This window comes from Centroberyx affinis, unplaced genomic scaffold (genome assembly GCF_046629955.1).
Source record: "Centroberyx affinis isolate AG114_WGS23_722 - 3 ecotype Tasmania unplaced genomic scaffold, CSIRO-AGI_Caff_v1 ptg003216l_1, whole genome shotgun sequence".
NCBI lineage: Eukaryota > Metazoa > Chordata > Actinopteri > Beryciformes > Berycidae > Centroberyx > Centroberyx affinis.
This window is the reverse complement of record NW_027281253.1, coordinates 312-15,193: the sequence shown is the minus strand read 5'-3', so window position 1 is coordinate 15,193 and position 14,882 is coordinate 312. Positions and strand designations below refer to the sequence as shown.

General features: G+C 39.5%; 1 protein-coding gene across 2 annotated transcripts in view; it reads right to left on the bottom strand.

Moving 5' to 3' along the window:
- LOC139660112 (E3 ubiquitin-protein ligase RAD18-like) overlaps window positions 1-13,465 on the bottom strand; it is a 28,583-nt gene extending 15,118 nt beyond the window's left edge. For both annotated transcript variants that reach the window (XM_071538169.1, XM_071538170.1), the window contains exons 1-5: window positions 13,282-13,465; window positions 11,985-12,055; window positions 11,743-11,803; window positions 6,258-6,389; window positions 5,103-5,229 (exon numbers count right to left, since the gene is read on the bottom strand). In XM_071538169.1, coding sequence (XP_071394270.1) covers window positions 5,103-5,229; window positions 6,258-6,389; window positions 11,743-11,803; window positions 11,985-12,055; window positions 13,282-13,444 — 554 coding nt within the window. In that variant the 5' untranslated portion in view covers window positions 13,445-13,465. The remainder of the gene's footprint in view (window positions 1-5,102; window positions 5,230-6,257; window positions 6,390-11,742; window positions 11,804-11,984; window positions 12,056-13,281) is intronic.
- Between the last annotated feature and the right edge of the window lie 1,417 nt (window positions 13,466-14,882).

The window sequence follows — 14,882 nt, the reverse complement described above, 5'->3', positions numbered from 1 at the left end:
CTACTTTATTATATAATGTAAATAAAAAGCACAACTACACATTCATTTTATTAGCGAACATGCTGTATTTATTACTGGATGTGAAGAAACCCAAAATATTGCTATCGCCAAAGCATCTTATGGTGTCACCAAATGCATATTGAGAAATGTGGCATCCTGAGAGATTGACATCAACCTATCAGAGTTAACTGGAACATGTCTGCTAAGAAGCTCTGTTGAACAGAGTCTGTTCTGAGTGACTGACTCATCACTTTAGAGTGGAAGGCGGTCTGATTCCTGCAATGCTCTGTTGATAACACAGACAAGAGGCTATCAATATCCGTTTAAATGATGTAGCAAAGGAGCTTGTCAGGTTCCTGAGTCCCAGCTGTAGAGTTTGGCTGCTAGGCTGTAATCAGAGACAGCAAGTGAAGTTTGCTGTCCTGTTTGTAATTAGACAAACTGAATGCTATGCTTGGGCTCAGCCAGTGCACCTGCATGATTTCACACTGATGCACTTTAAGCTTGATTCAGGATTAACACAGAAACATAGCAAATCATATTTGCTGGAAGCTCTCGGGCCTCAGACATGAATAGGAGACAAATAATATGGGGAACAAATCTGCCAAAAACACAATATCTTTAGTAGTGTGGATCTTTAAGTTGTCATGGGACTGAGAGCAGCTCAAACGACTTGTCTGATAACACCTCTGGTCCACTATAAATGGGCTTGACACTTGAGAAAACATGCAACAATCATGCTACAAACAATATAAATCTGGGCTCTCCGAATTCAAAATTATAGGCAAAAGGAATATGTACAGCTAACTGTAACAGCTAGCAACTACTATGTCTTGTCAGTACAGCATGATGTACTGATTCTATTCTTGGCCATCAGCCGTGGCCATCAGTGGCCTTAGAACAAAATGTTGTTGTAAAAATTGTGATAAAAGATATGCAAACAAGCAACCTCTGTGGTTTGTATTAAAATGTTGTATTAATCTATCAGCTGCACTGATAGATTGACAGGTGTTACTTATTCCTCTTTCGATAATGGGCAGGGTCTATTTCTTCTTTATGCAGTTTTGGTGTTTGAAAGAGTCCCTGTTGTGGTGCTTGTACAATAAAAGTCATTTATTCTGGGTTGAAGTGAAGGTAGGAGGCAATAAGAATGCTGAGAGAAGAAAGAGGTTATCCAAGGCTCAATTGGTATGAAAGTAAGAACTAAATACTCCCACTGAGAATCAAAGTCAAGGTTTAAACAGAATTCCTCTGCAATATACATGATCCAGAAGCACTCCTTTTTCCATAGGTATTGCCATTGGGAAGACTATGAGTCAACATTCAAGTAAACATATGTAGTCTGTCTATTCATTGCGATGCAATAAGAGCCTGAACAGTTACATTCCTTGTTCTGGACTGCATCTCCCCAAAACAAAACAAAAAATGTCAATGGATTTTGTGGGAAACAAATGGCAGTTGCATGGGTAGCAAATCTAATAGAAAGGAGAGGTTTGAAAAAGACAGAATATGAATGCATGCGCCATATAAATTCAAGTTTCATGGCTGCCTGTACTCTCTGTACTCTGTACTGTTGTCCTATGCTCAAAAATCTCATCCTGCAGAGACATGGCTTGAGAATACATTTGTAGTTCCAAGTGAAACAGTGCTGTTGCTCATAACTGTCACCAATGACTAAATAAAAACTGCACTTATTTCCTTTTATTAATGGTGTGGCCAACAATTTCAGTGTCATTGGATTGCAGTATGCTCCTGGAGCTGGCTCTGCACATTTTAGAGTGGCCTTTTATTGTGACCAGCCCAAGGCACACCTGTGCAATAATCATGCTGTTTAATCAGCATCTCGATATGCCACACCTGTCAGGTGAATGGATTATCGTGGCAAAGGAGAAGTGCTCACTAACACAGATTTAAATAAATTTGTGAACAAAATTTGAGAGAAATAAGCCTTTGGTCTTATGTCTTATTAAAAAGTCTTAGATCTTAGCAGAAACAAAAGTGTTGCGTTTATATTTTTGTTCAGTATAGTTCGTTTGGAGCCTTTATTACAGACCCTGGAGCGTTTCCACCCCAGTTCGGTTTGTTTGGGCATATGAACGCAGCAATCGCACTCAGGTGCGGACCAAAACAAGCGGACTGAGACCATCTTGAAAGGGTGGTTTCAGTCCACTTCCAAACGAACTCTGGCACGGTTCCTTGGTAGTGAGAATGCAATTCGTGCCAAAGGATCGAACTCTCTATGCATGATGGCTTATACCTGATGCATCTTCTGAGTAGAAATTGGTGGGTAAATATGTTACTGTAGGCACTCATTAGAGCGCGCCTTCTACAGAGGTGTCTGGAAACAGCGCGTCTTGTCGAAGCAACAAGCAAAGACAATAACCTGTCCAAGCTGCTGGTGCCCAAGCCTATGCTCCATTGTGTTCCTGTGTAGTACAGAATTCCCGCACAAAAATTCTGACCAATGAGGGACCAGTTTGATTGAGCATGCTGTTTGTTTACAAATCTTGGTCCACTTAAAAATATTGCTGTGTGAAAAAAATCAAACCAAGGGTTAAAGGAATAGTTCACCCAAAAATGAAAATTCAGTCATTATCTACTCACCCCCATGCCAGTAGAAAATCGGGTAAAGTTCGTTAGTCCATACAACAGTCCCAGAGATCCCTGAAAGAAGTACATTGCAGCGTTCTCCAAAACAAGTGAAGTTGCTGGAGACTTGTCTTCAGTCTTCAAAAATTTACAGAAAATAACCATAAAATGGCTCCATGCAGCTCTCACAGCATACTCCAAGTCTCTTGAAGCCAACAGATCCCAAAGTGACTTGAAAAGACCGACATTTACACCATTATTTAGCTGAAATTGCCACTCTAGCTGTCGATTTCACAATACGTCACGTTTGCACACACCCCGGCCTCGATAGGTAAGACTAGCTCGAATTAGCAGAAACACGACTTCCAAAAATAGGTAGAAATAATGTTTTAAACCAATTACTTTGTATTTAATTGTCAAATTCAATAAGTGAGCACCCATATTAATGTTTGATGTCATAATAATAATGAAAAATGCCATAAAATGTGCCATTTTTAACTATAAACGCTACATGTACTACACTGTACAGAATACATACAGAACGGAGACTAAAGTGGACATCAAACATTAATATGGGTGTTCACTTATTGAATTTGACTATGTATTCCATTGCACCTTTCTTATTATGAAATGGTACAAAAGAAAATTTTTTGTTGTCCGGTGGTTACCCTCTTATCACTCTTCCCCTCCAAAAGTGACGTTGACTTCTGTATAAAAAATAATCGGCTATCATTTGTCAAGCAATGAAAGTTTTTTTTTCTGTGTTTACCTCAAAAACTGCATTTTATGAATTGTGATGTTGAGCTTTGGTATACAGTATAAGAAGTCACTACAATAGACACTACAATAGACATCAGGCAGACGAATAGGCTGTCAACTATGGTAGGTAGGCCTAGATGAGACTCCCATCTCAGAAATCAAGTAATTTACTGAGTGTTGGCCAACTTAAAAGTGTCAAATTACTGTCTATCACACAATGTTAAAAACACATGGGAGATGCTCGGAGCTTTCTGTAGGATCATAAGTTTCACTTTTGTTTTCACACCAGTCCAGGAGACTTGGATTGGAGATGGACCAAGCGCAAAGCTCCCGTCTCCTGCACTGGCAGAGCACAAAAGCCAAATGTGGAGACACATAAGTCTGCCTGATGCGTATATACAAGACTCCTAACATCAATAACGTGATCAGAGTGAGGAGAATATCCTGCATTAAAAACAAATCACTGAATTACCTGCTGTAATTCATCCTATTTTCCATTTCAGTGTCTTGCAGATGTTCAGTGTGTTAATCTTTGGCAGGCAGGCCATCCCAATACCAGCAACCTTCCATCATTCAGAACGGAAAATCCGAGCATTCAACTCCGAGTCAGAATGAGAGGGAAGACGCAGACAAGGGGAAAAAAGTTATTTTGCCAAACCCAAAATCGGTTGACATGACCGATTTTGACATAAGAGCCTACGTACGATAAAAGCCCAAAAAAAATACTTGTGAACAAATTAATCTTAGAATGTATTTTATAGAAAGTGGTTGTTATAGGTTTTGTTAGAGATGACTGCAGGCAGGTAGGTCCTCCACCTGCCTGAATAACCTGCAAATTAGGGATGGGCTTGGTATTTTGGATGGGTAGTGATTAGTAAATGAGTCAGCCTGTATGTTATTGACCATCTCAAATACTCAGTATCATCACCCCCTTTTTCCTTGCGGGTCTACACTGATGTTGCAGCTTATAGTCTACTGCCTCTCTGACATCCGTCGTAGTGACGGAAAACTTTAATCCTTGTGAATGTGAGTGTGATTGTCTGTCTGTCTGTGTTAGGCCTGTGATGGACTGACAACCTGTCCTGGGTGTTTTGCTGCCTTGCACCCAGCGCATGTCGTGACCCTGAAGACGAATAAGCAGTACAGTAAATGAATGAATTCATGATTTGGAAAGATGCGATGTCTCAAAAAAACATTCAAAATTCATATTTAACATTTTCAAATAATCTTCTGGGTGTCCTTACACCTTGAATAATCATTACATGTCCAGTGATATAGCATTTGGTGGAAGTTAACGCTATTTTTTTCTGAAATAACAAAGACGGTGAGGAATGTCTTCAAGGACCTTAGATTTACAACAGTAACCTAAGGAAGCACTTTTACAAGACAGATCAGAGAAAATAGCCTTTCATCATCATCATCATCATCACTGTCAAATCACACTTATTCATGGCCAAATAATATAATCAAAAGTCGAACGAAGGGTCCCTGTGAAAAGGTTTCTCTCATACTTTTTCACCTCCACAATGTCATTAGACCTCTACCTCATGACTCCCTTCTTCAATACACCAACATCCTTCTGAAGTTTTGCCAGTGCCAATCAGCCACATTAGCATCCCTATTAAATAATGGTTCAAGCATTAACACTACAGTCCCCAAAAAAGATATCTTTCAGCAACATGAAGAGGACCAACCCAGGAGCACAAGGTGTCAGGGTGTTATCAGTGTGGATTAGGATGTGTCATGTGACTGACCTGCTGATGGACACGTCACTGTCAGAGGGGCTGGCCGGCCTTGAAATCCGTCCTGCAGGTGCCTCTTCGTCAGCTCCTGTCTCCTCTAACTTCAACAATAAGGAGCTCTTTGATTCTGCAACTCGATCTAAATGAGGAGAAATATGTATCATCATGTCACACAGACAGTGGGAATCAATAAGTGGTGACGTCCTACAGATGAACTTGTCCAAATTGGACTACAATTTCCACATAAAAACAATTTGTGTATCCATTACGGCCATTAGTGTAATTTAACAGGTAAACCAATCTTGTCATCATTACAAAAAACATCAAATTTGTCAAACACTCAGAGGTAAAGATAATAACTAAACAACAGAATTATAGGAATTTTATCTGTATCATCTTTGTCATCAAGTTGGGATTTTTATGTTAACTGCTTATGGTCAGCACTATGTATACTTTCTTTTTTCTAACTTATTAACAATAAAGATGATGGCCAGAACTGCACTTGAATGTACTGTAGATTGAATATTAGATTCCATATTATACCAACCAGTCTGACTAAAAAGATTATAGACCAGAAACAGAATAGATTGTCTAGAGTAGATAGCCTAGGTATATAGGTAGATACATAGGTAACTGGCAATTCGGCACTTGCTATAAAGCCAGTGTCAGTGACTAGTAGTGAATAGTTTTGACGTACTACTTACTGAAGTGCATGCACCCATACACATAGTTACATAGAGAGAACATTCAGATCAGCGTACTTATTTCTTTGACCCATGCGGTTGTGATTTTTTTTTACTTGTCTATACCGGCAAGTGACAAATACATGCCATTTGTCTGAATATTTTTTTTCACTTGTCCCAGACAATCCGACAACCATTAATGTTGAATGCTAATATGGCACTGCATTTTAAATTTTGATTCAGCACATCTGACTATGAGCATAATAATATTTAAACGTTTCTTATCAAATATGACAAAATTGGAAAGGACGACAAAGGTGCATACAAGGTGTTTCTATAAAATGAAAATGATAAGGAATGAGAAATGCAATGAAAATTTGTTATCGACTGAGTTATGCTGAGGGGGACTGGAGAGGCTGGAAAGTCTCCTGTGGCTCGAGTACACTAAGCTATATGGTGACAATGGTGATGAGCGCTGCGATACCTGCAGTATGTGGTTCTTGGGCCTCCTCCCCTTCCTCACTGGCTTCCTGTTTGATCCGAGTCTGCCTGGTGCTCTCTAGGCGATCCTGGACCTGGGCAATAAGGCGGGAAAATTCGCTGCTGTGCTGCTTCCCTGCAAAACAAATGAGGGAAGTCTCAATACCCACAAGAGACATCCTGTTGTTGAACATGAAGAACAACATTATGCGTTTCACATGTGTGAAGATGTGTCAACATATAAAGAACAAAAAGTATATACATTTTAGAATGGGGCAGTTATTCATTCCCACTCATGCTTCATATCTCACAGAAGCAGAGTGTCAAGGATGTTGGTACAGGGAAGATACAGGAGGACAGATTTTTTAAATGTATGATTTAGGCAACAAAAATGGGGCCAGTTATTTGTCATTCATTTCCCCTCGTGCGTCATAGCTCCCAGAAGTAGTGGAAGTCTCAGGCAGGCAGAGAAGAGTCTGTGCTTCATCACCGAAATGACCAAATCAGAATGCCACAATATTCACTAACTGTGCACAACGAGTGGAAAGCGTGCAAAATTGTGCTGGCCAAAAAGTAAAGCATCATTGTGCCTGTCATGGACTTGGTCTAAATCATATGTAAATCTCATTATTTGGCTCATTTAATAGTGATTTGTAGGCAAGGCCATGCAAATAGAGATTGCACCCAATTCACTAACTCTGCAACAACCACTTCCCCAAACTGTTGCAGTGCATATAAGATCTTTTAACAGGTGGCATCATCCCAGGAAAGTCTTCCATCCTAGAATCTCAATGTAAGATCTGAGAACGCTCCAAATAAATAGGGCGCTTTAGGGTGTAAGGGTGCCAGATTAGTCTGTAAGCTGAAGCATGCAATTTGCCCTTGCAATTGGTGATGAAGGGGGTTTTTGTTTATGCAGTGCTCTTTTTGAGGGCTTGTTTGTGCCACAACTTGATTCACATAATTTCCAAGTGAGTAAGACCAAACTCTGCACTCACAACAGAATCTTAGTGAATATGGACCTCAGGAGCTATGGAGCTTTGTTCTACAAAATCACTAAGTCTTCCTATCCTGGGAAAACCTCGAGTCTCCTCTGTGATGTCACTAGTGCAGATCATGAGTTAGCACAGAGCACAGTTATCCTCACATCTTCATCTCCAGTATCTACACCATTGTAATAAATTACCAAAGGCACTGACTAAAACGTAAGTCCTGAGATAGCAGTGCTTTTCCAGAGGGTTTTCAAGTTGTGATGTGCAAGGAAGACATGGGAGATACACATGTCTTCAAACACCAGTGAACTCTCAGCTACTTGGGCTCCCCTTGGGGCACAAAACGTTCCAATGGCTGTTGTTTACAAGAGTAAATTGAGTTGAGATGTGTATGTGGGGCAGCTCTATGGCTGCATGGTCTGCATTACCTTTAAATTTCACGCCCCCTAACCCTGGCTTAGTGAATATGATTTGCACAAGTAACCTAAAGAAGTGATGACAACACTATGAAATCCAAAATGCATGATATTCATTTGTTGAACATTGATAAAATTAATTCTCTCATGTACTTTTTCACCTCACAAAGACAAAATGCAGAGCATGTTTTTGAGGAAATTTTGTATTAATATTTATAATGGAGGCAGACTCATTTTTCTTTCTGAGACAAGATCTGTAACGGAATCAGGCCATTCAAATGAATATTTTGACTTGGAAATGACAGGTTCCAACCTTGAGGGGTTGCATGGATTGTACAAATCAAGGTTTTATTCATAGGTTATGTGAACTTCACTGAATATCACAGATGCAAACACCAAACAGATGTCTTATGTGGTGAAAATTCCTTTTACTACTTGATGGAGGCCAAACAGTCATTAAAAGGACATTATGGGTGAGCATGTGTGGACGCAGGGAAAAGCCTGCATATAGGTTAATTGCTGGCAATGATCCAAAAATAAATGGAGGATTTAATCACTTTTCATGGAAAACCACAGCATCTGGAATTCTATAATGGTCATATAAACAAGAGACTGGAGATTGATGTCAGAGCTAAAAGAAAGCGGCAACTTTTTGCCCTAACACTGCAATTAACATTTGTTCTACAGTATATTCTAAATATCTCCAGCGGCAGTTCAATGGAAATAAGTGTCACTGGGTAATGTTGCGATATTGCTGGTAGCTAGCTACTTGCTATATTGCTGGTAGCTACTACGCATCACTTTGCATGGCAAACCACAACATCTGGAAATCTATGATGGTCATATAAACAGAGACTGTAGCCTGATGTCAGAGCTAAGAGAAAGAGGCAACATTTTGCTAAAACACCGCATTTAACATTTGTTTTACAGTATATTCTAAATATCTCCAGTGGCAGTTCAATGGAAATAGTGTGCAATGTTGTGATATTTGCTGGTAGCTATTACGCATCAATGCACTACAAAGCCTCAAAGACAACAGTTAATATAATAAATGTGTCACTGCACAGGAAAACCAAATGCAGAAAAATCTTGGGTTAGCAAAATTGAGTTATAAAGCCACCTCTCTAAATGGAGTGCCTTAGTGCTGCATGCAACACAGATGCAAAGTGAATGAGAACCACATGTACAAGAAGATGGTAGACAGGTTTCTTTATTTCTAGCTCATCTAATTTATTTTTTTCACACTATGAATATAATTCAAATGACAAGCTGCTGGTGGAGGGTTGAGGTAGAATAGCTGCAGTAGGGATATAAGAATGTGAAGGCACATCTCCACACAATTGAGAGGCCCAAGCCTGACTGATTCATACATACGCAGGCAAGGGCATGTATGCATCTTAAGTAAGATAAACTTTTAAAAAGGGGCTATTCATAGCATTCCCATGCATTTCCTACCAATATGGTGCTTTACCATATACACAGCACATTGCCTGTGGTTGTCATTTGATTATAATCACCTGTTAATTTATTACAATAACCTGTTATTTTCCTACCAAGATGGCCGTGTGGTGATGTAACAGAATACTATGAATTAAGTCCTATTTTGTCAACCACAAAATTGATAGTCATGTATTTTTATGTAAAACTAATAAAGTTATTTGTGTTATTTTTGACACTTCAACAGTAACAACAGTGCAGTCCTGCATTAGCCTATTACTAAGTCCCTTATCTTACAACATGATTTTTTTCCCCCCATGACAACAGTTATGAAGCACATACACATGTTGAACTGATTAGTTAAATTATTGAGTTGAGTTATACATAACTCCTCAGGTCTCCTCTAGCTTGAGAGGCTATTTGTCTCCTGAGACGTATAGTTTTTGCTGGTGTTATTTAGAAGGTCCTATCTACACTATTGGATACACAGAAATAAATAATCATAATACAGATATGACCTTTAGGATTAATCATGTCTCACTAACAGACCACAGATTGTGCTACTACTAAAAGACAATGTCTCTCAAAATAAGGAGAGGCTGACACCACCCGCTGGATGTCTAATACTTCAGAGTGTGTGTGTGTGTGTGTGTGTGTGTGTGTGTGTGTGTGTGTGTGTGTGTGTGTGTGTGTGTGTGTGTGTCGCTTTCCCCTTCCTCTCCTGTCTGCATTCACCATTCCCCATGCTGGCAGAGTGAGTCATCCACATCCTCCTCTGATAAATCAAGTGGTTATCACAGCAATGCAGCTATTTATAGAATCCACCTCCTGTGAGTCACACCCATTTTTCATCCACTTTTAAAGTTAGCTCTACAGAGCTATTTTCAACAAGCTTTTCATCTTGTTCTACCGTGTCAACATGACTTTGAATATTGTTCCATAATGTCACTGCCTTGACTTGACCTCTGCCCTGAGGACGAAAACACAGAGCAGGTCCAGATTCCTGTGCATTTATATACCTCTGAGTGAATACCAATGAGCTCATAGCTAATGGACGCAATACTTCCTTAAACAGACACTTAAATGGCCAAGTAACCCTACAACCTTCACTACAAAGATTTAGGTATTTGCCTCTGTGGAAATCTTGCTTCATCACGTCATCAGTTTTACATGTTTTCATTCCACCCCTTATTGCTCAATCACTCACTTTAGACAGAGTAATTCACTGAGATACTGCTTATTTTGGTTTCTGGCAATGTGTTGTGAAAGGTATTGGAAGTTGGCTCCAAACGGAAGTCCTGAATAAAGTGAGAGGGACTTGTTGCATCCCCCGCTTGTAATGATCGGGCATCTCTTTGGAGGTAGCGAACCCAATGTGATTCACATCTACACAAGCAATGGAAGATGACTTCTAGATAAAGAAGCACTCCTAAACGCTTACTAGAGCTGAAGTGAGTGCATCACTCTAGTGGAATGGAAAATCATGCCCGAGTGTTTTCCAATAATAAGTCTTTACAGAGCTTTGAAATCTATAGTGACAGTGAAAAACGAGAAAACATCATACCGCTCCATTTCAGTGAACACAAAATAAGTCGACTCGACTACAGTATAAAAGGGAATTCATACTTCAGAAAGAAGTGACTTGTCTGGAATAACAACATTTGCTATTTCAATTTGATTTGTCATTTTTGCAGCGTGCAGCTCATTTTTTCAAACTTGTCTGCCTTGCTCTGACAAACACAGCACTCAGTCTTTTTGGTAACTGGCCAAGATTTCAGCTACCACTGACATCTATTTGTGCCAGTCCATTTCAGCTATTGGGCAGTTAGGGTCATTCTGTTCTTGAACTGCACCCATTTTCACAGTGACAGGATAAATGTATGATATGCCCACATATAAAATATTCAAATTCAAAACAGTTTAAGAGAGCAAAATATGTCCTTTTCTTCTAAATGACCTTCTGGATAAAGTATGAATCTACCCAAAGGAAATCTTGTGCTTTTTGATGCTAGAGATGATTGACACCCTGACAGAGCTACGGAAGCTCTGAAAGGCAAGGAATCAGGGGATCCAAATATCTAAGTTTCTCAATATATTGACTGACCAATAGATGAAACTATTTTTTTGCCAGGATGCTTTTTTCACCTGTTGCTAAGTCAATATATTAAGATAGCAACATAAGAAAAAAGAATTGGTAGAAGAACAAAAAAGATCCTGTCAGTTTCCTGTTATCCAGTTAGCAAGTCAATATACTGAGATGAACACAGGGACAAAAACAATTAGACAAAACTTACGTATTTGGATCCACCAGGAGAATCAATTTGTTTTTCTCTTGCCTTTCAGGGCTTCAGGGATTCCGTACAGAACATAAGTTTGAGGATGGAAAATCAGATTTGATGTTGTAATTCCCCTGTCCCCATCACCGATGTGTTAAGCTGATTAACAGTGTGATTTTCTTTGTACTTTGAGCGTACAATTTCTTTGTCACTGTTTGTTTGTTTGTTTGTTCATTTTATAGATATCGACAAGGCAAAGACATTGTGATATTATTGCATTGATCTTCCCAAACTGCTGTAATAGCATGGTCTGGCAGAGAACCCCCCAGTGTCAACAAATCAATGGCAAAAGTGTGAACATCACTTACTATAACTTGAATGCATCTCATCAATCTCCTCTTCAGACTGATTCTTCGAGAAGATCATGACCTGCAACATGTTTCAATGGACAAAGAGAGAACATCATCATCAACCAAAAACAGTTTTAGCTCGGTAGTTTAAAGCAGCTGATCAGACCCAGTTATGCTCCTAATGTGGCAAGTGTTTGTGAAGAAAAATAACAGGATAAAATTTTAAATGTCAAGATTGCCACTAAGCTGTTAGTACACACAGGTTTGGCTTTCCCCTGTAGTTGATTTCTGGTCTTCTCGTTGGTCTCCACTTCTTTGGCAATATCTTCAGCTGTTGACAGAGGATAGAGAGATCTTTATTACTCTGGAGATCACAAATATTGCTTATTTATATGAATTGTGCTATTCACCACACAACAGGTTTTGGCCCATGAGGCCACTGCTCCGGAAATGAGGCATCCCTGGAGATGCGCATTAGAACACGAGAAAGAGTATTAACATTATTGTGCGTTATTATATTTTTCTTCTGATATCTTGTCAAAATAAATAAATAAGAGAAACATGTGAGATCAAACTCAAACACCATGTATGTGGCCATAACAGGTGTTTGCGTTAAGCTTTCAGGGTCTGCCCGTGACAGTTTGGACACCAAAAAAGCTCTGCAATTGGAGCGAGTTGTTGGTGCGTTGAGCAGAAAGCAGTTGTCAACTTTTGATCTATAGAAGCTAGTTGTGCTGATGTACTGTATGTAAAAACATTGATTTCCTACAAGTAAAAATGAATAGCCTAAATCATTTCAGACATATAGCATATTTAATTATATTTCATTATGCCTTTAACCAATTAATGTTCCAAGGCAGTCTTACCAATTAAATTGTGTGCAGTTCTCCTACACAAAACTTAATCAAACATGGACAGAACTTTAAGAAAATGTCTCAGCAGAAAGATGTGCAGCATAAATCCATGCACAAGTGAAAGCACATCCAATATCCCCAGTGCATTCATCAAATAGGCCAAGTCTGAGTATGAACAGATCAACTGTGCATAACTCAATCCAAGAAAAACCCACATAACTTAACACAGTCAGAATCAAGCCCCAAACCACTGAATGAGCTCAATTAAAGCACTGAATATTTACAAGCATTTCAATCTGTAACTATCCTAAAATTACGTAGTCTTTGTTGATTATTTAAAATCACATCTCTGCATCCTGTCAAAAATCAGAGATATCTGCAGGGCTTAAAGAGGGATCCAGAGATTTGCATAAGGGAAATACACTGTGCGGTTGTACACCAGGTAGTAGGGTAGAAATCACAAGCATGGACAGGGTCCAGACATTCATATACCAGGAAGTAGCTCAGTGATTTTGTAAGAATACTGGGTGAGTCAATGCATGATTTAAATATTTTGTTCAGCGATTCTCTTACCCCCCCCCCCCCCGACCACCTAAAAAGTGCTAGCACTCTGGTTACATAAACAAATATATGCACACAAAACCACAAACACAAAATGCTTTATAGTTCTATATCGTAATCACAGTGGACCAAGGGCTCTCACCTGATTTGGGGTCAAGTGAGTCACACTGGGAATTATAAATGTGGACAAACTCCTGATGCCTTTTGATCAGTTGGTCTCGAGCGCCCTGCACCGAAAGGTGGCACTCCTTCAGCTTCCTCTTCAGTTCCTGCAGGGAAAGCAAGTTGTACACCAGCTTCCCCATCGGACGCCTCCTGTTCCCTATGGAGCTGCAACAGAAAGGCCCATTAGTTCACTCCAGTGATCACCAAATATTACTTAGCAATGCCTGATAGGGGGCCATTTCTGTACTCCGTGGTAATCAACGGCTGCACTGCATGCCAGCCCAGTTGTCATAAGCAGGAGAAAATGATGGAGCTGTTAACACTGAACCTATAACTCCAGTACACTGGGGCCACATCAGCTCAGTCTGGATAATAAAATGGTATAAGGAATGGGAGTCACTAAACTTGTTAGCCAGGGGACATAGTTGAAGCCAGACATCTCTGTTGGTCCGCAGTCCCATTAAGTTCAATGAAGACAGTCAAATGTCTGTTTTCAATTATTTGGTCCCAGAGGAGAATACAAGACATAATATGGCTCTACTGTACTGCATTTATTTCAAATGGAAATCCAGTGTAAAAAATCCTCCCCATGTAGGCTGGTGGGCTACCTTAGGTCAGAACAGTTTAAACCTGTGCAATCCATCATCATGACATCAAGGTCCACCACAGATTAAGTGTGCGGCGCAGCTACGCAAATACGACCAATCATTAATAGAACCTCAAATTGCCGCATTGTACATCAATCATCCAGGAAAACCCTGTATCAACGGCCTTTCACAAAGATCAATCTTCAAGGTTATTCAGGAGTATTCAGCAGGCTACATATTCAGGTTAATGGAAAATATTATAAAAGTTGTAAAATAGACAAATCTTTTAGTCATAAGTTATGATCAACACATATACTGTAGTTTCATCAATCTTCTTCTAGTCAATATCATTCATCATGTGCAGCTGGCTGACTTGCCACTTCCAGAACAGAAACACATATTCTGAATTTGAAATTTATCCCTTGATTTGAATCCACTGAAATTTAACCCATAGACTGAAGATTAGACTAAGATTATTCTAATGACAGAGAAAAAACAAACAAACAAACAAACAAAGCTACACTACTCAGTAGCCCTGCGATGCATATAAGGCACAGCTGCCAAGTTAGGAATGCTCCAACTCCAGCACAGGACAGTTTTCCATCTGGAGATGCAAAAATGGTGACAACCATGCTTTTAGCTTGCAGTGTAACCAGCAGCACAGAAATGACTGCCTAGCACCACCAGATTCAGTATGTTCCTACAGGAATTCATAATTGTAGGAAATTTTGCTCTAGAGTTACATTCTAAGTACTGAGTCTGGTATGTATAATGTTTTTGACATAAATGGTACAGATTCAGTACAGTCCCACAGCAGATTCATGATGATTATTGACCTGTGAATGTGATCTCAGCTCTTGGGTTTCATAGTTGACCAGCTGCCTTAATCTCCTCTATGGAGATCAATACAGTAATATTAGCTAACTAGGCTTGCTAGTTAACGTCAGCAACTGAACAACTAGCAAACCTGGCTGATAGCATATTACATCCA